Here is a 27,605-nt window from a genome sequence, read left to right as displayed (position 1 = left end):
ACTTTAGCATTCCATGCTAAAAAAACGCGAAAAAAACGGAAAAAAAACGCAAAAAAAAAAATGCGGATTTCTTGCAGAAAATTTCCGGTTTTCTTCAGGAAATTTCTGCAAGAAATCCTGAACGTGTGCACATACCCTTAGCGTGCTGTAACGCTGTGGGAAATGCGTTATCTTAGCACAACAGAAAGGCTCTTTACCAGGTCATACACATTGACCTTACATTCCAGATAAAGTCAAAAGTTGCTCTGAGGAAGGTCCTGATAGGATCGAAAACGTTCAGCAATTGACTAATTTCTACGCCAAGATTTTCTACGAATTTGGAAATTCTTCCATGCATGCTCAGTTTCACAAGACTGAACCCGTCGCTGGATTCCTGCTTTTGACAGTCAGCGACGGTTCCTGCATCCATAGGCTTCCATTATAACCAACGACGGGCAGCGTAGGATTCGTCGCTGAGCGATTTTCCGACGTGCAGAAAAAACGTTCCTCTGAACGTTTTCTCTGCCCGACGGACAACAATTTTCCGACGGATTCAGTGCACGACGGATGAAACAGATGGCCATCCATCACAATCCATCGCTAATACAAGTCTATGGGAAAAAACAGGAACCAGCAAAAAAATTTGCTGGATCCTGTTTTTTCAAAAATTGACGGATTTCGACAAAAGCTCAAAGACAGGTCTGTCTTTCAATTGTGACACCTGCATCTAAGGAGAAGCTGGTTCCATATTGTGCCTCCTGATGAACCGTATGACGGGGAAACGCATCGAGGCTGTGGCTGGAAGCTAAGTTTTTGGGATAACATCCAGATATGCTTTTTTTCAATCGTTCATCAATGTCCATCAATGTGTTTATCTCAATACTTTTATGTGAATCATGACAGACAGATGATTGTTATTTGATCCAGGCTGTTGAACCGACTATCTATTGGTTATATGATTCCCCCCTGTGGTATATAGGTCCTGTTTAAATTGTGAAGTAGCCATAAGAATTACCGTATTTGGTGTGTATCTAAACACCACAAGAACGCAGTTATATCCCGTAAAATATCACTTTATTAATATACCTTTTAAAAAACAGTATAAATGTATAGGCACAAAGGACAAAGGTAAGGGTGGTGAAACACTGAACCACAGTACACTGTACACATAGGGGCCTGTGGTACCACCCATAGCTAACACACACAGCAGCACTCAGTAATAATAAGATACCAGCCCATATAAATAGAAAAAATAGTTAATAAAGTAGAACAGGCCTGATATCAAACACCTAAATAGGTGCAAACAGAAGTATATGTACCATACCTGGTGTGTGCAGCAAATGGGGGACCCAGGACCCACCCCGACGCGCGTTTCGGAGCGGCAACGCTGCTCCTTCCTCAGGGGGCGTGGGGGACCAAGTGAAAACAGCCATCTTAAATACGTGGCCAACAGTCAATGAACCCCGCAGAGTACCATCACCTGCGTTCGCCGCCAACCACGGCGCCATCGCCGCCAGCCGGAACCGGAAACACGTAAAATACACGTGACCCGGCCCCAGGCAGCAGCAAGGACACCGCCGTCAGCAGAGGATGCCAACCACGGCGAAGACGCCGCCAGCCGGAACCGGAAACACGTGTGAAACACGTGATCCGGCACCGAGCTGCAGCGAGGAAGCCGCCGCCAGCAAACAACGCCAACCACAGCAGTCCCGCCGCCATCCGGAACCGGAAACACGCGGGCCCACGTGATCCAGACTCCCATGTCTCATACATACATCTATAACAGAGAAAACAATGATTTTGCCAAAACTACACTTAGCAGACAAGTAAGTGACACATCACTGGAATCAAGATCTCTGTTCTTATATCATGCTCCTCACAGATTACCTTTAACCCCTTCATGACATATTATGAACTGCTACGTCATATGTTGGGTCCCTGAGTTTGATGTGGGCATAAATCATAACACACTGCGGGCTGGGATCTCGGGCCTCCGCTACACGTAGGCGCCATATCAGTACATAAGCTGATGTGAGTTCCAGGGCAGCACACACGGCGCATGCCTGAAAAATGAGAGCACAGCACAGGCACCGGTGATGTGAGGAAACACAGAGGAGGCGGTGCACTGAGGGGATGATGGACGGCTGAGAAGCGGGTGAGTCAGGGGGAGAAAACTTACCCCCCGGACTCAATACAGGCATCGTGCGCAATTTATAAAAGTGAATATTTCAGTGTTATTAGGGATGAAAAACTAAAAAGGCCACCTTCACAGAATGCAGCCTCAGTGATGCAGAAAGTGGCTCTTTTACCTTAATAGGCCCTGAGAGGATGATAGGTTCCCTTTAAATAAAAAAAACAACTATACATGTATAAAAATAACTGAAAAAAAACAAAATTGGCTAAAGCAAGAAGCGGTAAATGGAAGTTTAACTATAAAAACTCAAATATTTTAACATAAATGGTAACAGGTCATTTTCTGACTGTAGTGTCTTATATTCGATCATGTGCCTGCTGTAAATTGCTGTAAATAACAGAACAGAAGCTCAGGCATAATGGTCATACACATTTTTTTTCACAGAACAGAACAAAAAATCTATATTGAGAAAATACAAACACTTTTGAAAAAAAGTACCGTATGTATTTTAAAATCTGGGTTTGACTAATTAAAAAATATCTAGTTGATACATTCCTATTAATATTATCATATGTATTCAGAGAACTGAAAAATGCTGCACGTTAGAAATAAAGTGAACTTTACATTAAATCTGACAATCTATTTTTTATTAAATGGTCCAGTTCTACAACAAAATAATTAATTCAATTTACTGTATAAAAAAATTCTACAATTTAATATTATTATTTTTACCTTGTGTTCTGACATGTTAGTTGGGATTCTTCAAATTTTATTTTTATTGAGCTGTAAACAGAGAGAAATATAACAATAAGAAAATTGATATACTTTACGATTAAATTTGCTTTCTGGGAAACATTTACAATGTTAATTGATGATTTCAGATGACGTTGAGAAAATCTAAAAATTTTGTCTAAGGGTAGTCTTGTAATTTTAAATTAAGACGAGCTAATGATTGTTTCTGACAGAAACAGTAAATAATACAGATGAGCAAGACTTGGAATGTGAAACCAGATCCTTTCCATGTCCTTTGGTGTTGGTTGTGGCTGTGTTTCAGCTTACCCCAGAAACAAAATTTAAGCCTTCAAAATAGCATCCATTCTCATGGCTTTTCATGTAAAAGGTCATGTTGTCACACCCTTCAAGGATTTACTAGATTAAGCACCATCTGAAAAAGACAGACTTTTAAATCCATTCATCCCCTGTGTATGTTATTCTCCACTTACCAATTTTTCCTCGTAAATATTCTTATATCTTAAAAAAGGGTTGATCAAGATTAAAAAAAATCATCTTTATTAAAATATTCACAAAACAGCTAAAATGTTTATTGTTAGGGAACAGATATCTGTATATGTCATCACACTGTGACCCTGCTGCTTAATAGCCCATGTGGTTTAGGCTGCATGAATAAGCTAATAGGTTTCATATCAATATCTATTCATAGGACAAGCCCTTTAAATTTATCCATAAGGCCTCATCCAGATGCCCAAGTTTTTCCATGTACACAAAAAACTGGTGTGTCATTGATACCAAGATAGCCAAATGTCAGGCCAGTGAGTCTTACTTCTACACCAGGAACAATCTTTGATCAAATTATTAACCCCTTAACCCCCAAGGGTGGTTTGCATCTTAATGACCGGACCAATTTTTACAATTCTGACCAGTGTCCCTTTATGAGGTTATAACTCTGGAACGCTTGCATGGATCCCAGTGATTCTGACAAAGTTTTCTCAGGACATATTGTACTTTATGTTAGTGGTAAAATTTCCTTGACATTACTTGCATATATTTGTGAAAAAAATGGAAATTTGGTGAAAATTTTGAAAATTTCGCAAATTTCCAACTTTGAATTTTCATGCCCTTAAATCACAGAGAATGCTTAAAAAGTAACATTTCTCACATGTCTACTTTACATCAACACAATTTTGGAACCAACTTTTTTTTGTTAGGGAGTTATAAGGGTTAAAAGTTGACCAGCAATTTCTCATTTTTATAACAGCTTTTTTTTAAGGGACCACATCACATTTGAAGTAACTCTTAGGGGTCTATATGATAGGAAATACCCAAGGGTGACACCATTCTAAAAACTGCACCCCTCAAGGTGCTCAAAATCACATTCCGGAAGTTTATTAACCCTTCAGGTGTTTCACAGGAATTTTTGGAATGTTTAAAAAAAATGAACATATAACTTTTTTTCACAAAAAATTTACTTCAGATCCAATTTGATTTATTTTACCAAGGGTAACAGGAGAAATTGGACACCAACAGTTGTTGTGCAATTTGTCCTGAGTAGGCTGATACCCCATATGTGGAGGTAAACCACTGTTTGGGCACATGGCAGAGCTCGGAAGGGAAGGAGCGCCGTTTGGAATGCAGACTTAGCTGGAATGGTCTGCAGGCGTCATGTTGCATTTGCAGAGCCCCTGATGTACCTAAACAGTAGAAGCCCCCAAGTGACCCCATTTTTGGAAACTAGACCCCCCAAGGAACTTATCCAGATACATTGTGAGAACTTTGAACTCCCAAGTGTTTCACTACAGTTTATAACGCAGAGCCATGAAAAAAAAAATCTTTTTTTCCCACAAAAATTATTTTTTATCCCCAAGTTTTGTATTTTCCCAAGGGTAACAGGAAAAATTGGACCCCAAAAGTTGTTGTCCAATTTGTCCTGAGTACACTGATACCCCATATGTGGAGGGAATGACCGTTTGGGCACATGGCAGAGTTTGGAAGGGAAGGAGCGCCGTTTGGAATGCAGACTTAGATGGAATGGTCTGCGGGTGTCTCGTTGCATTTACAGAGCCCATGATGTACCTAAACAGTAGAAATCCCCCACAAGTGACCCCATATGGGAAACTAGACTCCCCAAGGAAATTATCTAGATGTGTTGTGAGAACTTTGAACCCCCCTGTTTTTTACTACAGATTATAACACAGAGCCGTGAAAATAAAAAATCTTTTTTTCCCACAAAAATGATTTTTTAGCTCCCAAATTTGTATTTTACCAAGGGTAACAACAGAAATTGTACCCCAAAAGTTGTTGTCCAATTTGTCCTGAGTACGCTGATACCACATATGTTGGGGTAAACCCCTGTTTGGGCATACGGGAGAGCTCGGAAGGGAAGGAGCACTGTTTTACTTTTTCAACGCAGAATTGGCTGGAATTGAGATCGGATGCCTTGTTGCATTTAGAGAGCCCCTGATGTGTCTTAACAGTGGAAACCCCTCAATTCTAACTCCAACCCTAACCCCAACACAGCCCTAATCCCAACCCTAACCATAACCACACCCCTAACCCAAGCACCCCCCTAACCCTAATCCCAACCCTAACCACATCCCTAACCGAACACACCCCTTACCCTAATCCCAACCCTAACCACACCCTAACTCCAACACACCCCTAACCCTGATCCCAACCATAACCCTAACCACACCCTTAACCCTGAAACACCCCTAACCCTAATCCCAACCCTAATCCCAAACGTAAATGTAATTCAAACCCTAACCCTAACTTTAGCCCCAACCCTAACTTTAGCCCCAATGGGAAAATGGAAATAAATACATTTTTTTTAATTTTATTAAATAAAGGGGGTTTAATTTACTATTTATAGCGGGTTTTTATAGCTGGTTTTTATGTTTGGCAGCTGTCACACACTAAAAGACGCTTTTTATTGCAAAAAATAGTTTTTGCGTCACATTTTGAGAGCTATAATTTAATAATATTTTGGTCCACAGAGTCGTGTGAGGTTTTAATTTTTGCTGGACGAGTTGATGTTTTTATTGGTACCATTTTTCGGGCACATAACGTTTTTTGATCACTTTTTATTCCGATTTTTGTTAGGCGAATGAACAAAAACCAGCAATTCATGAATTTCTTTTGGGGGGGGGGGCGTTTTTACTGTTCCGCGTTTGTTAAAATTGATAAAGCAGTTTTATTCTTTGGGTCAGTACGATTAGAGCGATACCTCATTTATATCTATTGTTATGTTTTGGCGCTTTTATACAATAAAAACTATTTTATAGAAAAAATAATTATTTTTGCATCGCTTTATTCTGAGGGCTATAACTTTTTTATTTTTTCACTGATAATGCTGTATGGTGGCTTGTTTGAGGGACAAGATGACGTTTTCAGCGGTATTATATTTATTTATATCTGTCTTTTTGATAGCGTGTTATTCCACTTTTTGTTCGGCTGTATGATGATAAAGCATTGTTTTTCGCCTCGTTTTTTTTTTTACGGTGTTCACTGAAGGGGTTAACTAGTGGGACAGTTTTATATGTCGGGTCGTTACAGATGAGGCAATACTAAATATGTGTACTTTTATTGTTTTTTTTTTATTTACATAAAGAAATGTATTTATTGGAACAATATATATTTTTTCTTTTTTTAGGAATTTATTTTTTTTTAACACATTTTAGTATTTTTTTTTTACTTTATAACATTGCCCCAGGGGCGAAATGAATATATAGTGTCAGATTGCTGATCTGACACTTTGCAAAGCACTGTGTCAGATCAGCGATCTGACAGGCAGTTCAGGAGGCTTGCCGGCGCCTGCTCTCAGCAGGCGCTTGCAAGTCGCCTCCTTGCAGGACCAAGAAGACCCCCCACGGCCATCTTGGATCTGGAGCCTGCAGGGAGGAGGAAGGAGGAGATGCTTGGAACAACGCGATCGCATTGTGTTGTTCCGAGGGTCTCAGGGAAGCACGCAGGGAGCCCCCTCCCTGCGTGATGCTTCCCTATGCTGCCGGAACTCTGCGATCATGTTTGATCGCACTGTTCCAGGGGTTAATGTTCACATAGTGCCAGATGCCAGCTGTAATAATCAGCTGACACCCGGCCATGATCGACCGCGTTCCCCCCCATGAGCACGGCTGATCGGTGATGACGTACTATCCCATCCCTGGGAATTAAGTCCCAGGTCACCTCGATGGGATAGTACGTCAGATGGCAGAAAGGGGTTAAGCAACAAGTATGTGAGTGCTTGAATAAAAATACAAAAAATAACCAGAACCAGCATGGGTTTGTAGCAAACAAGTCATGTCAGGCTAATCTAATTTCCTTCTATGATAGGAGCACTGGCTGGTTGGATTAGGAAAAAGTGGTAGACATATTATATCTCGACTTCAGCAAAGTATTTGATAAAGTTTCTCATACTTTCCTTATTAAAAATTGAAAAATTTACCTAGTATGGGATTGTCAAGGCCATGGTTAGGTGGATTGATAAATGTCTCAGTGACAGTGCTCAAAGAGTGGTAGTAAACGATTGCACATCCAATTGGAAGAGTGTTTGAAGTGGGGTACTACAAGGCTCTGTCCTGGCCCCAGTGTTGTTCAACATTTTTTATAAATGATCTAGATGAGGAAATTGAAGGTAAACCGATGAAATTTGCAGAAAATGCAAAGCTAGGAGGGATTGCTAACACTAGAGAAGACAGAAAATGGATTCAGAAGGATCTAGATAAGCTTGAACAATGGACAAGGAGAAATGCAAAATTCTACACCTGGGAAAGAAAAACAAAAACTACATCTACAGAATGGGAGGACAAGAACTAAAGGTACCTTCACACTGAACAACTTAACAACAATATCGCTAGCGATCCGTGACGTTGCAGCATCCTGGATAGCGATATCGTTGTGTTTGACACGCAGCAGCGATCAGGATCCTGCTGTGACATCGTTGGTCAGAGCTAGAAGGCCAGCACCTTATTTCGTCGCTGGATCTCCCACAGACATCGCTGAGTCGGCGTGTGTGACGCAGATTCAGCGATGTCTTCACTGGTAACCAAGGTAAACATCGGGTTACTAAGCGCAGGGCCGCGCTTAGTAACCCGATATTTACCCTGGTTACCAGTGTAAATGTAAAAAAAACCAAACACTACATACTTACATTCTGGTGTCTGTCGGGTCCCCCGGCGTTCTGCTTCCCTGCACTGTGTCAGCGCCGGCTGGCCGTAAAACAGCGCACAGCTGTGACGTCACCGCTCTGCTTTATGGCCGGCGCTTACAGTGCAGGGAAGCAGAATGCCGGGGGACCCGACAGACACCGGAATATAAGTATGTAGTGTTTGGTTTTTTTTACATTTAAACTGGTAACCAGGGTAAACATCAGGTTACTAAGCGCGGCCCTGCGCTTAGTAACCCGATGTTTACCCTGGTTACCCGGGGACTTCGGCATCATTGGTCGCTGGAGAGCTGTCTGTGTGACAGCTCTCCAGCGACCACACAGCGACGCTGCAGCGATCGGCATCGTTGTCTAGATCGCTGCAGCGTCGCTAAATGTGACGGTACCTTAAGCAACCGCATGTGTGAAAAAGACTTTGGTATACGAAGAGACCACAGACTGCATGTGAGCTAATAGTGTGATTCAGCATCAAAAAAAGCAAACACAATTTTAGGATGTATTAAGAGAAGCATAGACTTAGATACTGAAACACCTACATCCTGGAGACTGTTCTCCACTTGGGTGGATGTTGTTCAGGGGTTTTTCTTCACCATGAAGAGGATTCTGAGATCATCGGCAATGCTGGTGGTAGAATGCAACATGAAGATGGACATGAGGCAGGATCAGTCAATGAACAATTTGTTTCCTCCAATATACAACACTTATGAAAACAAACATTATGAAACAGGATATTGACAATTAGCTTTTACAATACATTATATTTGACAAGTTTCAGTGCTTATTTTACACATTGAGGAAGTCTCTCAAAGATTATATCTATATCCCTCTAACAGGGGTGACACTGTGCTGACTCCTCCTACACAATGGCCGTAGCGGGGGTGTCCGGCTTGTTCAGCTAGTTTGCAAGTCCTCTGGACAAAGTCTATCCCAACCCCTTGAGCCTCCCCCACCTGGTCCGCTCTCCTACTCCAGGCCAACCTCTGTACTGTACGTTAGTGCTGGAAGCATTATCCTGGCTCACTCATGTCGTCTGTCCACAACCGCAGGTGTTCTCTCTCTGGTGGAGTCTCCTCACAGATCTTCGGCGCTTGACAGATCCAAGGGGATGAGGGCTGGGCCCTGGCTCCTGTTGAGCATTATTTGGGCTCTGGTTTTTCACAGGCACAGATCTGGGGTTGGGGTCTTGACGAGCGTAGTTGGAATTCTGGATCTTCACCGGCATGGATTGGATCTTCAGGCCTTAACTGGCATAGTTTGGGATCTGGATCCATTCTGGTGCCACGTGGGTCCTATCTATGACCGTGCTATGGCTCACTGGTGCACACTCCTTACTGTGGCCCCTTCACTTTGGCTGCATCATCTTCTTCTGTGCACGTCTGATCTGCTCACCTCCTCTTACACATCCAACACTGTTGTCTTCTAGGCCTTTTTCAGTTCCAAAGCTAACCAGTGCAATCTCTTTTTGCAGAATGTACCAAACTGTTGATTTTGCCACTCCTAACATTTCTGATGGACTTCTTCTTTTTCAGACTGATGATGGTCTGTTTTTCTTACATTGAGATCTCCTTTGACTGCTGGTTGTGGGTTAAAACCAACAGCTTCCAAATGCAAATGTCATATCTGGAATCATCTCTAGACCTTTTACGTACCTAATTCATGATGAATTAATGGAGGAATAAGCTCAGCAGCCTATTAAGATAATTGTCTAATTATTTTAAGTCCATTTAAAAAAAAGGCAGCTGTATATTATAGAGCTGTAATTAGTAAACCCTTTTGAATAACATCAAATTAGCTGTCAATAAAGCTGAGAGTCTGCACTTTAAACCCCTATTGATTATACAACTGTATATTTAATATGTTTTAATAAACAGCTAAAATGGCAAAACTTGTTTTACTGTCCAACTATTTTTGGACCTAATAGTAGATCAATAAGAAAATTCTAAAGCTTCTCTTGCCCTTTGCAACATTAATCATACACAGCACATGGACTCCATACTGATGCCATCTATGTGCTGTTTGTGATTTTCAAAGACTTGTATTGATGCTTTTCATCCGTGTTGCCATCCCAGCAGTCGGCGCTCATAGCAAGTGAGCATTTCTGCTACATAGAGCAGGGCTGCAGCCCTGCTGTGTGTAGCACAAGCGATCAGATGATGGCAGCTTCTAGTTTCTCATGGAAACTATTGAAGCAAGTAAAAAATAAAAACAAAATGTTTTTAAAAATATAAAAAATATGTAAAAGTTGAAATCACCCCATTCGCCCCAATCAAAATAAAGCAATGAAAAAAATTTAAAAATACACATATTTGGTGTTGCCGGGTTCAAAATCGCCCGATATATGAATATATAAAAGGAAATAATCTGATTGGTAAACGGCGTAGCGAGAAAAAAATCAAAATGTCAGAATCACATTTTTTTTTGGTTGCTGCAACATTGCAATAAAAAGCAATAACAGGTGATCAAAACATCGTGTCTACACCAAAATAGTATCAATAAAACATCAGATTGGGGCACAAAAAGTAAGCCCTCACCCAGACCCAGATCCCAAAAAATGTATATGCTTCAGGTCTTGGAAAATGGTGATTTTTTTTTACTAACTTTTAATATTTTTTTTACCACTTGAATAAAAAGAACCTAGACATGTTTGGTATCTATGAACTCGTAATGACCTGGAGAATCATTATATTACATCAGTTTTAGCATTTAGTGAATATCGTAAAAAAAAAATCCAAAAAACAATTGTGGAATTGCACTTTTTTGCAATTTCACCGCAGTTTGAATTTTTTTCCTGTTTTCCAGTACACAATATGGTAAAATAAATGGTGCCGTTCAAAAGTAAAACTTGTTCTGCAAAAAATAAGCCCTCACAGGGCCATATTGATGGAGAAATAACAAAGTTTTGGCTCTGGGAAGACGAGGAGCAAAAAGCGAAAACGCAAAAACTGAGATACCCCATGTCCTTAAGGGGTTGAAGTGAATCTGTCAGCAGAGTTTTTCTATGTAATCTGTCAGCAGCATGATGTAGGGGTCAAGATCCTGATTCCAGCAATGTATTACTTAGTTTAATGTGTGCAGCAGGTGAGGTAGAATCACAGTTTTATGCTACAGATCTAGCAGTGCTCGTAATCCTGAGCTCTGTATAACGCCGTCCACACTACTGACTGGCAGATCTCTGTATACATTGTATATTTATTGACAAAAAATTGATAATCAATGTTGGAGTCAGGTTAGACCAAGAGGCACAAAACACCTAGTCCTGTAGTGATCATTTCTTGCTGTAAATATACAGATTTTATTGAAACCTCAAAATACAGCCTAGTAAATGACAAATTAATAGAATCAGGATCTATGCCCCAATATCATGCTGCTCTTATGTTACATAGCAAAAATGTGCTGATAAATTTCCTTTAATGAAAGCAAGAGACTTAGAGCTATGTGTCAGGGGTTGAGCCACTCTGAATTGTATTAAAATTAAAAAGCACAATACGTTGGATTTAAAATAAGATGGGGCTGAAATATAGATGCTCATTGTAAAGGATTAATGGATTGTCCAGAATTAGAAATAAGTGTCAGCTTTCTTTTTCTCATAGAAATAGCACCTGGCATATGTCTGGTATTGCACATCAGTTCTATACACTTGAATCAGGATGCAAACCTACGGGACAGACATGTAAATTGTCTCTTCAGAGAGGAAGAGGACTAGAACTCTAGCGCCACCTATTGGAAGTAGCCATACTAAAAATTAGTATTGACTCTTTAACAAGCCTTGCCACATGACTTAGGATAAAAGACAAGTCATGTGACAAATGGATTATAGTAAAAGGCGGTTTAGTAGTGGAGCGCCAGGAGGTAGACCCAGAGAGGGAAGAGGGAAGAAAAGGTGCAGCTTCCAGCCAAACACCTCCAGTGGAGGACGCGATAGCAGGGAAAATGAAGATCGGTCTCAGGAGCGCAGAAAAAAGACTCGAACACAAGGTTGTTTTTGAACCACAACGCATTTCAACGGATAACACCGTCTTCATCAGGTGGATGAAGATGGTGTTATGGTTGAAACGCGTTGTGGTTCAAATACAACCTGGTGTTCGAGTCTTCTTTCTGCGCTCCTGAGACCGATCTTCATTTTCCCTGAAGTCATGTGACAAGGCTCATTAGAGAGTTGATATTGACATTTAGGATCGCTACTTCCTATAGGTGGCATTAGCGTTCTAGTCCTCTTCCTCAGGACAGACTTGGTAACTTTTTCCAGAATTAAAGAGACTCTTTGTTTTCCCAATTCTGAAAAAACCCTGTAGGCTATGTTTCCAAGATGGGTATTTGGTGCATTTTTGTTGTTACAAATTTTCTGGCACATTTCTGTACCGATTAGCTAATTTAAGTTACTAGTGTCTTTAATCTGGTCGATTTTCCTAATCTCATTCAAGTCTATGTGGAAAATCTGCAAATAGAAAAGCATATTGAACATGAGGAATGTACATGTTGCAGATTTCAAAATCACACCTACAGCGTAAGAAAATGCACAGAGGATATGAGATTTCTATAGATCCCTTTCGCTTTTCTAGAACTGTTATGTGGTGCAGGGAAATTCGCAGGAGGAAAAAAAACTCACCAAAAACTCACCATGGAAACTTAGCTTTGAGGTTTATTATGGGTCTGAACATTATAGAGTATATGCTGTCTGCTTTCTACAGTACAATGATACTGTTACAGTATTGCCAGAAAGACTATGTTTCTGTATGATCATTGCAATATTTGTTTTAAAGGACCAAATGGAAGGAAATATTGAGTTTAAAAACATCCAGTTTGTTTATCCAACAAGACAAAATATTCAGATTCTTCAGAGATTTAACATCAAAGTTTCTAGAGGTCAAACTCTTGCATTAGTTGGAAGCAGCGGCTGTGGAAAAAGTACAGTGATTCAGCTATTGGAGAGATTTTATGACCCATCAGAAGGACACGTGGTAATCTTTTTGTTACAGTATATGTGCAATGTAATAGAACAATACTTTATTAGTCTAGAGTAAAATCCCACAGTGCAAAATCCTTTTGTGTGCAGATAATTCTAGATATGGATAGAAGTAATTACACTAGATCTCAGCTGATCTAAAAGTTCAACTCTCTCCACTGACTTGCGCGGGAGTTCTGGACATAGACGATTATTCAGACATCAAGCTACACATGCCAAGCTCCCATAATGCAATTACTGTATATGTCAATGCACCAATAATGACCATCATGATAATCCGTAACATGCCATAGCTGCAGGGAATTATTGGAAGGTCTGCGCCGCAATGCAAAATCACATTTGCCTGCTTTCTAATGCTTCAGCAGTGTAGGAAATGGTGCATGGCAAGTTTTATTTGCAAACCTCCAGTCAAATCTCAAAATGTTCAAATTTGCATGAAATAGCGAATTTCAGACTCTAGGGATAGATCTGCTCATCTCTGGCTTTAATTATTGCGTTGAATTTGGAGAAACCACTTGTTATATTCAATGTGTTAACCTATTTAAATTGGTCTTGTTTGACTGGTTGATTGCAAGCGCTAAAAAGTTTGTACATTTTGTTAGAAAACCTAATTTGCATTGGGAGATGAATGATTTTGATTAAGAATATATTATTTGAGTGGTCATTAGGAACAATTCTCTCTCAGCTGTGTGCTAAGAAAACAATACCATACTCTGCAGAAAGGTATACTGTATCTCTAATTGAGTTTGTTGGCCTTGCCTCAGGCTACTTTCACACTGGCGTTAACTGCAATTCGTCGCAATGCGTCGTTTTGCCGAAAAAACGCATCCTGCAAAAGTGCTTGCAGGATGCGTTTTTTCTGCATTGACTAACATTAGCGACGCATTTGCGACGCATTAACACACGTCGCAACCATCGTGCGACGGTTGCGCCGTGTTGTAGCGGACCGTCGGGAGCAAAAAACGTTACATGTAACGTTTTTTGCTCCCGACGGTCCGCTCTTTCCGACCGCGCATGCGCGGCCGGAACTCCGCCCCCACCTCCCCGCACCTCACAATGGGGCAGCGGATGCGCTGGAAAATGCATCCGCTGCCCCCGTTGTGCGGTGGAGACAACGCTAACTTCGGGGACCTCGGCCCGACGCACTGCGACGGGCCGAGCCCAACGCTAGTGTGAAAGTAGCCTTAATCATATCCTTCTCTTTGTTATTCAAATAATTTTTGCCTTTTTTAGTGATATGTCAGGCTTCGATTTTAGGTAATTTTTATATTTATTGTTTTTTATTTTTTTTTACTCATATTAACCCCTTAGTGACAGAGCCAATTTGGTACTTAATGACCGAGCCAATTTTTACAATTCTGACCAGTGTCACTTTAAGAGGTTATAACTCTGGAACGCTTTATCGGATCCCACTGATTCTGAGACTGTTTTTTCGTGACATATTGTACTTCAAGTTAGTGGTAACATTTCTTCGATATTACTTGCGATTATTTATGAAAAAAATGGAAATATGGCGAAAATTTTTAAAATTTTGCAATTTTCAAACTTTGTATTTTTATGCCCTTAAATCAGAGAGATATGTCACACAAAATAGTTAATAAATAACATTTCCCACATGTCTACTTTACATTAGCACAATTTTGGAAACAATTTTTTTTTTTGTTAGGGAGTTATAAGGGTTAAAAGTTGACCAGCAATTTCCCTATTTTTACAACACCATTTTTTTTAGGGACCACATCTCATTTGCAGTCATTTTGAGGGGTCTATATGATAGAAAATAACCAAGTGTGACACCATTCTAAAAACTGCACCCCTCAAGCTGCTCAAAACCACATTCAAGAAGTTTATTAACCCTTTACGTACTTCACAGGAACTGAAACAATGTGGAAGAAAAAAATGAACATTTAACTTTTTTTTGCAAACATTTTACTTCAGAACCATTTTTTTTAATTTTCACAAGTGTAAAAACAGAAATTTAACCACAAATTTTGTTGTGCAATTTTTCCTGAGTACGCCGATACCCCATATGTGGAGGTAAACCACTGTTTGGGCGCACCGCAGAGCTTGGAAGAGAAGGAGCACCGTTTGACTGTTTCAATGCAGAATTGGATGTCGCGTTTCGGGAGCCCCTGATGTGCCTAAACAGTGGAAACCCCCCACAAGTGATACCATTTTGGAAACTAGACCCCTTAAGGAACTTATCTAGATATGTGGTGAGAACTTTGAATGCCCAAGTGCTTCACAGAAGTTTATAATGCATAGTAGTGAAAATTAAAAAATATTTTTTTTTACCACAAAAAAGAATTTTAGCCCCCAAGTTTTTATTTTCACAAGAGTAACAGGAGAAATTGGACCCTAATCGTTGTTGTCCAATTTGTCCTGAGTATGCTGGTACCCAATATGTGGGGGTAAACCACTGTTTGGGCGCACGGCAGAGCTCGGAAGAGGAGCGCCATTTTGGAATTCAGACTTTGATAGAATTGTCTGCGGGCGTTATGTTGCGTTTGCAGACCCCTAATGTACCTAAACAGTAGAAACTCCCAACAAGTGACCCCATTTTGGAAAATAGACCCCCCAAGGAACTTATCTAGATATGTGGTGAGAACTTTGAATGCCCAAGTGCTTCACAGAAGTTTATAATGCATAGTAGTGAAAATAAAAAATATTTTTTTTTCCCACAAAAGATTTTTTTAGCCCCCAAATTTTTATTTTCACAAGAGTAACAGGAGAAATTGGACCCCAATCGTTGTTGTCCAATTTGTCCTGAGTATGCTGGTACCCAATATGTGGGGGTAAACCACTGTTTGGGCGCACGGCAGAGCTCGGAAGAGGAGCGCCATTTTGGAATTCAGACTTTGATAGAATTGTCTGTGGGTGTTATGTTGCGTTTGCAGAGCCCCTGATGTACCTAAACAGTAGAAACCCCCCACAAGTGACCAAATTTTGGAAACTAGACCCCCTAAGGAACTTATCTAGATATGTGGTGAGAACTTTGAATGCCCAAGTGCTTCACAGAAGTTTATAATGCATAGTAGTGAAAATTAAAAAATATTTTTTTTCCCACAAAAAAGAATTTTAGCCCCCAAGTTTTTATTTTCACAAGAGTAACAGGAGAAATTGGACCCCAATCGTTGTTGTCCAATTTGTCCTGAGTATGCTGGTACCCAATATGTGGGGGTAAACCACTGTTTGGGCGCACGGCAGAGCTCGGAAGAGGAGCGCCATTTTGGAATTCAGACTTTGATAGAATTGTCTGCGGGCGTTATGTTGCGTTTGCAGACCCCTAATGTACCTAAACAGTAGAAACTCCCAACAAGTGACCCCATTTTGGAAAATAGACCCCCCAAGGAACTTATCTAGATATGTGGTGAGAACTTTGAATGCCCAAGTGCTTCACAGAAGTTTATAATGCATAGTAGTGAAAATAAAAAATATTTTTTTTTCCCACAAAAGATTTTTTTAGCCCCCAAATTTTTATTTTCACAAGAGTAACAGGAGAAATTGGACCCCAATCGTTGTTGTCCAATTTGTCCTGAGTATGCTGGTACCCAATATGTGGGGGTAAACCACTGTTTGGGCGCACGGCAGAGCTCGGAAGAGGAGCGCCATTTTGGAATTCAGACTTTGATAGAATTGTCTGTGGGTGTTATGTTGCGTTTGCAGAGCCCCTGATGTACCTAAACAGTAGAAACCCCCCACAAGTGACCAAATTTTGGAAACTAGACCCCCTAAGGAACTTATCTAGATATGTGGTGAGAACTTTGAATGCCCAAGTGCTTCACAGAAGTTTATAATGCATAGTAGTGAAAATTAAAAAATATTTTTTTTCCCACAAAAAAGAATTTTAGCCCCCAAGTTTTTATTTTCACAAGAGTAACAGGAGAAATTGGACCCCAATCGTTGTTGTCCAATTTGTCCTGAGTATGCTGGTACCCAATATGTGGGGGTAAACCACTGTTTGGGCGCACGGCAGAGCTCGGAAGAGGAGCGCCATTTTGGAATTCAGACTTTGATAGAATTGTCTGCGGGCGTTATGTTGCGTTTGCAGACCCCTAATGTACCTAAACAGTAGAAACTCCCAACAAGTGACCCCATTTTGGAAAATAGACCCCCCAAGGAACTTATCTAGATATGTGGTGAGAACTTTGAATGCCCAAGTGCTTCACAGAAGTTTATAATGCATAGTAGTGAAAATAAAAAATATTTTTTTTTCCCACAAAAGATTTTTTTAGCCCCCAAATTTTTATTTTCACAAGAGTAACAGGAGAAATTGGACCCCAATCGTTGTTGTCCAATTTGTCCTGAGTATGCTGGTACCCAATATGTGGGGGTAAACCACTGTTTGGGCGCACGGCAGAGCTCGGAAGAGGAGCGCCATTTTGGAATTCAGACTTTGATAGAATTGTCTGTGGGTGTTATGTTGCGTTTGCAGAGCCCCTGATGTACCTAAACAGTAGAAACCCCCCACAAGTGACCAAATTTTGGAAACTAGACCCCCTAAGGAACTTATCTAGATATGTGGTGAGAACTTTGAATGCCCAAGTGCTTCACAGAAGTTTATAATGCATAGTAGTGAAAATTAAAAAATATTTTTTTTCCCACAAAAAAGAATTTTAGCCCCCAAGTTTTTATTTTCACAAGAGTAACAGGAGAAATTGGACCCCAATCGTTGTTGTCCAATTTGTCCTGATGCTGGTACCCAATATGTGGGGGTAAACCACTGTTTGGGCGCACGGCAGAGCTCGGAAGAGGAGCGCCATTTTGGAATTCAGACTTTGATAGAATTGTCTGTGGGTGTTATGTTGCGTTTGCAGAGCCCCTGATGTACCTAAACAGTAGAAACCCCCCACAAGTGACCAAATTTTGGAAACTAGACCCCCTAAGGAACTTATCTAGATATGTGGTGAGATTTTTGAATGCTCAAGTGCTTCACAGAAGTTTATAATGCAGAGTAGTGAAAATAAAAAAATATTTTTTTTCCCACAAAAAAGATTTTTAGCCCCCAAGTTTTTATTTTCACAAGGGTAACAGGAGAAATTGGACCCCAAAAGTTGTTGTCCAATTTATCCCGAGTACGCTGATGCCCCATATGTGGGGGTAAACCACTGTTTGGGCGCACGGCAGAGCTCAGAAGGGAGGGAGCACCATTTGACTTTTTTAGCGCAAAATTGGCTGTCGTGTTTGGAGACCCCCCTGATGTACCTAAACAGTGGAAACCCCCAAATTATAACTCCAACCCTAACTCCAACACACCCCTAACCATAATCTTAACCCGATCCATAATCCTAATCACAACCCTAACGATAATCACAACCCTAACCCCAAAACAGCCCTAATCTCAACCCTAACCATAACCCTAATCAAAACCCTAAATCCAACACACCCCTAACCCTAATCCCAAACGTAACCCTAATCCCAACCCTAATCCAAACCCTAATCCCAACTCTAACCCTAACTTTAGCCCCAACCCTAACCCTAACTTTAGCCCCAACCCTAACCATAACTTTAGCCCCGTCGTCACAAAAAAAGTTCAATGTAACCTTTTTTTTGTACGTCGCGTCTGCCATTTCCGCGCATGCGTGGCCGTAACTCTGCCCCCTCCTCCCCAGGACATAGACTGGGCAGCGGATGCGTTGAAAAACTGCATCCGCTGCCCACGTTGTGCACAATTTTCACAATGTGCGTCGGTATGTCGGGCCAACACATTGCGACCGCCCCGTACCGACGCAAGTGTGATAGAAGCCTAAGGCTACTTTCACACTAGCGTCGTACTCGGCCCATCGCAGTGTGCCGGGCCAACGTACCGACGCTAGCGTTGTAAGCGCCGCACAACGGGTGCAGCGGATGCTGTTTTTTCAACGCATCCGCTGCCCCATTGTGAGGGGAGGCTGAGGCGGAGTTCCGGCCACGCATGCGCGGTCGGAAATGGCGGACACGTCGCACAAAAAAGTTACATGTAGCTTTTTTTGTGCCGACGGTCCGCCAAAGCACGACGCATCCGTCGCTCGGCGGATGCGACATGTGGCAATCCGTCGCAATGCGTCGCTAATGCAAGCCAATGGAGAAAAAACGCATCCTGCAAGCACTTTTGCAGGATGCGTTTTTTCTCCGACGCATTGCGACGGAAGCCAAAAAACGCTAGTGTGAAAGTAGCCTAACCCTAACCCTAGCCCTAACCCTAACCCTAAATTTAGCCCCAACCCTAGCCCTAACCCTAACCCTAACTCTAGCCCTAACCCTAACCCTAACCCTAACCCTAACTCTAACCCTAACTCTAACCCTAACCCTAACCCTAACCCTAACTCTAACCCTAACCCTAACCCTAACCCTAACTCTAACCCTAACCCTAACCCTAACTCTAACCCTAACCCTAACCCTAACCCTAACCCTAATTTTAGCCCCAACTCGTCTTCTCCTGCCGGCCGGCAGATGGCAGCAGATGGCGGGCGCACTGCGCATGCGCCCGCCATAAGGAAAAAGCCGGCTAGCAGGAGAAGACAGAAGAGGACCCAGGGACACCGGGTGAGTATGTTAGGGTCCCCGAATCCCCCTATTTCTCTGTCCTCTGATTTGTGATCACATCAGAGGACAGAGAAATACAGATCGCTTTTTTTTTTTTTTTTTTTTTTGCGGTCGCCGGTAAACTGTTAATTACCGGCGATCGCAAAACAGGGGTCGGTGCAAACCGACCCCGATCATGTTCTTTGGGGTCTCGGCTACCCCCGGCAGCCGAGACCCCAAAGATCTTCCGGGTGCCGGGCGGCGGGCGTACTGCGCGTGCGCCCGCCATTTTTTCCCGGAAAAAAGATGGCGGCACCCATGGGGACCCACGAGGAGCACCGGGGGAGGTAGGTAAGTATCGGGGGGCTATTGGGGGCCATCGGGGACCCTATTTCTCTGTCCTCCGATGTGCGATCACATCGGAGGACAGAGAAATTAAACGGCACATCGCGTTTTTTTTTTTTTTGTTGCGACCGCCGGTAAACGGTTAATTACCGGCGATCGCAACTCGGGGGTCGGTAAAAAACCCACGAATCATGTTCTCTGGGGTCTCGGCTACCCTCGGCAACCGAGACCCCAGAGAAAATCCGACTCTGGGGGCGCTATTCACTTTTTCCACAGCGCCGTTAATTAACGGCGCTGTGGTTTAAGTACCCTTAGCGGCCGCCGTTAAAAGGCGTATCGGCGGTCGTTAAGGGGTTAAGTTAATTAGGTATCTGTTTTGACTATTTTTCTAAAACAAAGGACCATTAAAGTATATTTTTAATTATATTTCCCTTATATATCAGATATGTTTTTTTTGTTGTTGTTTTTTTTTTCTACTATTTAACTATTTGTTATAATCAGAATTAAAGTTTGTTTAAGCTACTATATGACTATAATCATATATATTCACTTGACATGTTTCAGCTTGCTGATGGGGTTGACATCAAGACTATTCAGTTGAAGTGGTTGAGGAATCAACTTGGCATTGTATCACAGGAACCAATCCTTTTTAACTGCAGTATCAAAGAAAATATTCAGTATGGAGATAACAGTAGATCTGTTCCGGATGAAGAAGTTATAGAGGCGGCAAAAGCAGCCAATATTCACGATTTCATTATCGGTTTACCCAAAGTAATTTATTAATATCACAGTATGTGTTTGTAAACTACTGGCCCTTGAACATTTCATTTCAACCCTTTTTGCCTTTTTTTATATTGAAGGGATATGAAACTTGTGTTGGAGATAAGGGAACTCAAATTTCAGGTGGGCAAAAACAAAGGATTGCAATTGCACGCGTTCTTATACGAAAGCCAAAAGTATTACTCCTGGATGAAGCCACGTCTGCACTTGATACAGAGAGTGAGAAGGTAATGAAACAAACAGTTAAAATTATATATACCTTTCTAATGAAATTTGAATTTTTCTCATGCATCTAAAATGACAAGTGAAGCGACATTGGACATAGCCTTAACTGTGTCATGTCTACAGCCCCTTTACAGACCTGTAATTCTCCATAGATGTAGACTACAAAAAATCCTCTGCATCATATTTGCTTACGTCTGGCCCTTCATTTAAGAAAGTACACAATGTATGATTGCAAGAAGTATGGGGCAGATTAAGGCTGGCTTTGTCCATGACACCTGTTGCACGGCCAAAGATTGCTAGGGGTCGCTTCACATTGCAGCACAATACAACTTAATGGGGTTGCAATTCATCTTCGAGAGTACTGCAACTGCAATAATCAAGTTGCAGAAAGTCGAACCTGTTTGGATTTTTGTAACTTGTTTGTCAAAGTCGGAGTGCCCTTTGGGGTTCCAATGTGGCCAATTCACTTGTGTTGCACTGCAATGTAGCAGAAACACCTATCAATCTTTGGATGAATAAAAAAGATTGCCGCGCTAAGAGGCACTTACGAATATGTGTGTAGTCCTGTGCAGGGAAGAAAAACTTGCATGGCGGTTTACTCCCCCCTGTCCACTGGTGTCCGATGTGGGAGCATCCTCCCAAAGACTGCAGCCTCCCGTGAGAACGCCGCTTTCACAGCGGTTAGCCTCGGCTGCTGGCGCCGCTGCCGGAGTAGCGCGTGGGGTGTGGTCGAGCGGTGACGTCACCTGTCCATGTGTAACGGACATGTGTGAGGGCCAATCCCGACACGTTTCGAGGGAGCCGTCCCTCTTTCTCAATTAATCTTTGATTGTATGACAGGTGTCAAGACCACGGTCACAATATAGCCTCAATGACATTTGTCTTTCATCGCTTTTTTCACATTGTCTCAAAGGGATTGTATAATACAGTTCAAGTCATCCTTAAAGTCTTTTCTTGGCTCATATAGAACAGAATCACTCACATCATGTGCATGGGCTGGTTTTACTTCTGATGCTACTAAGCACGAACTGTCCAACTGATATAATGATGATATACTGTCCAATTGATAATATACAGTGGGAAAATAAGTATTTGACACACTGCAGATTTTGCAAGTTTTCCCACCTACAAAGAATGGAGAGGACTGTAATTTTTAATGCAGGTACATTTTATCTGTGAGAGACAGAATTTAAAAAAAATCCAGAAAATGACATTAGATGATTTTTTTTGTTATTAATATGTATTTTATTGCATGAAATAAGCATTTGATACAATAGAAAAAGGGACTGTGATATTTGGTTCATAAACCTTTGCTTGCAATTGAAGAGGTCAGACATTTCCTGTAGTTCTTGACCAAGTTTGCACCTACTGTAGAATGAATTTTGTCCCTTTCCTCCATACAGATCTTCCCTAGATCTTTTAGGCTTCGAGACTGTCGCTGGGAAGCATTGAGTTTCAGCTCCCTCCAAAGAAATTCTATTGGGTTCAGGTCTGGAGACTGACTAGGCCACTCCAAGACGTTGAAATGCTTCTTACGGAGCCACTCCTTAGTTGCCTTGGCTGTGTGTTTTGGGTCATTGTTCAGCTGGAAGAATCAGCTGTGGCCTATCTTCATGTAAGTGAGGAAAGTAAACAATACATGACCAAATCCATCCTACTTTCAATACAGTGCAGTCATCCTGTCCCCTTTGCAGAAAAGCTCCCCCAAATTATGATATTTTCCCCACCATGCTTCATGGTTGAGACATTGTTCTTTAGGTTGTACTCATCCATCTTCTACCTCCAAACACAGCGTGTGGAGTTAATAGCAAAAAGTTCTATTTTGGTCTCATCTAACGACAAGACCTTCTCCCATGCCCCTTTGGATCATCCAGATGGTCATTGGTGAACTTCAAAGAGACCTGGACATGGGAGATCTTGCTTGTCCTTCAGAATTTTAATCCATGACTGCGTAGTATGTTACTAACGGTAATGTTTGACACTGTGGTTCCAGCTCTCTTTGGGTCATTTGACTAGGTCCTCCCGTTTTTTCCTATTTCCTGACCTTTCTCAGAATCATTCTAACCCCACGAGGTGAGATCTTGCATGGAGGCCCAGACCTAGGAAGCTTGACAGTCTGGGCAATCTTGACAAAATTAACAATCTTGTGTTTGTTCCATTTTCTAATAACTGTGTCACCAGTTATTGCCCTCTCACCATGCTGCTTTCCTATTGTCCGGTAGCCCATACTAGCCTTGTGCAAGTCTACAATTTTGTCCTTGGCGTCCTTAAACAGCTATTTGGTCTTGACCATGGAGGAGAGGTTGGAGTGTAATTGATTGAGTGTATGGACAGGTGTATTTTATACAGGCAAAGAGTTCAAACAGGTGCAATTAATGCAGGTAATGAGTGCAGAGTAGGCTTCTTAAAGAAAAACTAACAGGTTTGTGAGAGACAGAATTCTTGCAGGTTGGTAGGTGATTAGATACTTATTTCATGCAGTAAAATACAATTGAATTATTTAAAACTCATACAATGTGATTTTCTGTTTTTTTATTTTTAGATTCTATCTCTCATAATTGAAGTGTACAAACGATAAAAATTATAGACCTCTCCATTCTTGGTAGGTGGGAAAACTTGCAAAATCGGCAGGGTATCAAATACTTATCTTCCCCACTGTATGTATGCATGAGCTCAGCACAGGAGCAGAGGAGTGTCGGGCAGATTGAACAATCTGTTTTCTTTTCTTCCTTGCAAGAGGTCAGTGTCCAGCATGGAGAGTAAGCATTGCGGAGCCATGTGTCGCTGTGCTCTGCTGTCAGTCATCAGTGGAGCAACAGGTCTCTGAGTGTACTCCCAGGTCTGACACTGCAGGGGGCAAGCGTGGAGAGCTGCCTCTGGACTATAATATGCAAGGACTTTTTAGCAAGATGTTTTTTGCTAAAAAGTGCATCTTGTAGTCCAAAAAATGTGGTGATGTATAATGAGATGTTCATAGGTTTCTGTGTATGAAACAGAAAAGTGTTTTTTTTTCACAGGTTCATAGGATTAAGGGCTCATATATCACATACGCGCACATACTTATTATAGCCAATCTCACCTTTCATATATCCTTTTTTATCTTGGATCAAATTATAAGTTAATGATTGGGTCCAAGATGTAAATGGATGTAGTGGGATTGGGTGATGTGAAAAGAAAGCATTTGGATAGCATCCCTGTCACTCCCGTGTGCTGTTTGTTTCAATCATGGACGGAAATTCTGCTCAATACTTAAACATTTCAATATATGCATCTTGACAGTTTTGCATAGCCTAGAATCAATTCTTTACTTATCTAAACCACATCATACTTGCATTGTTACAATTGTAATTCAATGTCTCAGCTGAGAGCTTCTTTTTATGTTTTACAGATTGTGCAGCAAGCTCTGGATAATGCCAGGCGTGGACGAACATGTATAGTGATTGCTCACCATCTAAGCACAATCGAGAATGCTGACATTATTGCAGTGATAAAAAATGGCAGAGTGGTAGAATGCGGCACTCATAGCCAGCTATTGGCCAAACACGGCGAATACTATGCTTTTGTTAACTCCCAAGTCTTACAAGTCTAAAATCTGTTACTATAACTAAAGCAGGAACATTCACCATAGTCCCCAACATTCTGAAATAAAATATAAGTTCATAACTTCTGGCATCCGTTTTATTCAAATGGAAATTATAAGGATCTGTTGTCTGATCGATCGTAAAAAAATTGTAACAAATACTGCAAGAAGTATAATGTCATTCAACCTAAACAGGGAACATAAATCCATTTGTGACTTTTCCATCATTGCGTATTAGAAATTAGCAAAAAGATTCACTCTGCTGTGGTACAACTGCAAGGGAGTACTGAAGTGTACGATGGACCAATGTGGTGCAAATCTTTTTGCCCATCTCTACTGGGTATCCTTGAAAATGCCACTTTTAGCTATAGGATCATTCTCAGGTTCTAATAACATCGCTGTTTTGCACCCAACTGTGCCACAATTACTTTTGGTGTGGTGCTGCATTTTGTCGAGGCAATTATAATATGAGTCAGGACACTATCACTGTGGGGCCATTAAGTGAGCACCATTAATATATGGAGGTAGTAAAGTAGGATTATTGTTGTATCTGAAAGTGGAGGCACCATTGCTATGAAGTCCTGTTATGGTCACTATTTTTTGTATGGGACACCCATTTTTTTGTTTAGCATATTTTTTGGGTGGCGTCTTGTCATTGTGGCACTATAAATCCAGAGAGATAGTGTGAAATTGGGCTTTAGAATGGGAATTGTAGTGGTTGATCCCTGTGTGGTGATCTGTCCCTCCATGGCACTCTGCATGCATTGGACACTTGATGTTAATATTACGTTAGTGTGCCCCTTCAGTGTCTTAGCACATGTGATGAGGGAGCCATGTAGGGTACATTCTCCTACTTTTCCTTCAGTTGGGTCGCTCAGTTACTATGGTAAATTGATGCCCTGTGTTCAAATTCACCTTTTCATACAGTTTTTCCCAGAAAGTAAGTTTGCTGTGAATTTTTATAATAATGCTCTGGGGTCTCTCAAGACCCTAGCACATAATAAACATAATATGTGAAAAATAAAAAAAATACCTTTACTCACCTCACCACTCACTTCTTCCTCTCCTCTCCTGGAGTTAAATATTTGGGCGTGCCATGATGCACCGAGCACCTGTACTTGGTTTGAACAGTCAGTGTATGTTGTGAGTTCCCTTTGGCAGGGCCGGTGGTAGGGGCAGGCAGACTAGGTATCTACTTAGGGTTCACGCTCCCCCAGGGCCCCCCCGGCCACTATTTGGACCATGAGCAAGAGGAGCCAGATGCCGGGCAGCCCTCCACCCGCATTGTGCATTCAACTTGTCAGCATCAATGCCAATACAGTTGAAAGCAATGATGGAGGAGAGAGCATCACATGATGCTCCCTCTCCCATAATTCCTCCTCTACTTCTGACGGAGCGGGTGCATGACTTCACTTCAGAGCACGCCAAGCTGTGCCAGCAGTGAAGCTGATGAGACGAGCTACAGAAGCCAGAGGGGAAAGGTAAATATTGTTTCTGTGTGTTTGCCTGCATTATACTGTGTGTGTAATACTGCTAGACTGTGGGGCTGCATTATGCTGTGTGTGTATGTGTGAAGGGGGGTCTCCATTATACTGTGTGTGTATGTATGCATTATACTGTGTGTGGGGGGCTGCATTATACTGTGTGCATCTGCGTTATGCTGTGGGTAATACTGCTGGACTGTAGAGCTGCATTATAGTGTGTGTATGTATGTATGTATGCTTATACTGTGTGTGAGGAGTGGCTGCATTATACTGTGTGTGTGGGGAGCTGCATTATACTGTGTGTGTGGGGAGCTGCATTATACTGCGTGTGTAGGGCAGCTGCATTATACTGTGTGTGTGTGGGGGGGCTGCATTATAGTTTGCATGGGAGGCTGCAATATACTGTGTTGGGCCTGCATTGTACTGTGTGTGTAGGGGGCTGCATTACACTGTGTGTGTGGGGGGGTTGCATTATACTTTATGAGGGGACTGCATTATACTCTAAGGGGGGGCTACATTTTACTCTGAGGGGGGCTGCATTATACTCTAAGGGGGATTTTATTATATTTTATGGGGTGGACGCATAATGCTCTGAGTGGGGGCCACATTATTTTCTATTAAGGGGCTGCATTATGCTCTATTGAGGTCTATGGGTTGCATTACAGCATATGAGGGTTGCATTATACGCTATCAAGAACCATGGGTAGTGCATTATACTATATGGGACCTGCATTATACAGTATCAAGGTCTATGGGAAATACATTATACTGTATGGAAGACTATGGGGTGCATTATACTTTGTGTAGGACTATGGGGTGTATTATACTATGTGGAAGACTATGGGTTGTATTACACTAAACCAGGGGTCTCAAACTCGGCAGAGTAAATGGGCCACACATAAAAAAAATTTAAGCTGGCGGGCCGCATTCCTTTCAAACTTAATACAGTACACGTAGTATATAACAGCCCATGTAGTATATAACACAGCCCACGTAGTATATAACACTGCCCACGTAGTATATAACAGCCCATGTAGTATATAGCACAGCCCACATAGTATATAGCAGCCCACGTAGTATATAGCACAGCCCATGTAGTATATAACAGCCCACATAGTATATAACACAGCCCACGTAATATATGTCAGCCCACGTAGTATATAGCACAGCCCACATAGTATATAAAAGCCCACATAGTATATAAAAGCCCACGCAGTATATAACACAGTCCATGTAGTATATAACAGCCCATGTAGTATATAGCACAGCCCACATAGTATATAACAGCCCATGTAGTATATAACAGCCCACGCAGTATATAGCACAGCCCACGTAGTATATAACAGCCCACGCAGTATATAACGCAGCCCATGTAGTATATAACAGCCCACGTAGTATATAGCACAGCCCACATAGTATATAACAGCCCACGCAGTATATAGCACAGCCCACGTAGTATATAACAACTGTTGTGAATTCTGCTCTTGGGCTCCCTCCAGTGGTTATAAGTGGTAGCGCTGCTGTCTTTGGATCACAGCATTCATCAGGTGTGTCCACTTATTGCAATTCTGACTGGGCTATTTAGTCTTGCTTGACCCTTTAGTCAGTGCCAGTTGTCCATTGTTCCTGGAGGATTCACATCCCTGCCTGGTCTCTCCTTCTTTGCTGTTCATTTCAAGAAAGATAAGTTCTGGCCTTGTTTTTTGCAGTCCACA

General features: G+C 41.7%; 1 protein-coding gene across 3 annotated transcripts in view; it reads left to right on the top strand.

Annotated features, from left to right (window-relative positions):
• Nucleotides 1-24,480, top strand: part of LOC143781839 (ATP-dependent translocase ABCB1-like) — a 576,903-nt gene extending 552,423 nt beyond the window's left edge. For all 3 annotated transcript variants that reach the window (XM_077268724.1, XM_077268723.1, XM_077268725.1), the window contains 4 exons: nt 12,773-12,970; nt 20,386-20,592; nt 20,682-20,828; nt 24,215-24,480. In XM_077268724.1, coding sequence (XP_077124839.1) covers nt 12,773-12,970; nt 20,386-20,592; nt 20,682-20,828; nt 24,215-24,415 — 753 coding nt within the window. In that variant the 3' untranslated portion in view covers nt 24,416-24,480. The remainder of the gene's footprint in view (nt 1-12,772; nt 12,971-20,385; nt 20,593-20,681; nt 20,829-24,214) is intronic.
• The last annotated feature ends 3,125 nt before the right edge of the window (nt 24,481-27,605 follow it).

Source organism: Ranitomeya variabilis, chromosome 6 (assembly GCF_051348905.1).
Source record: "Ranitomeya variabilis isolate aRanVar5 chromosome 6, aRanVar5.hap1, whole genome shotgun sequence".
NCBI lineage: Eukaryota > Metazoa > Chordata > Amphibia > Anura > Dendrobatidae > Ranitomeya > Ranitomeya variabilis.
The sequence above is the reverse complement of the archived record's forward strand: the minus strand, read 5'-3'. Positions and strand labels throughout refer to the sequence as shown.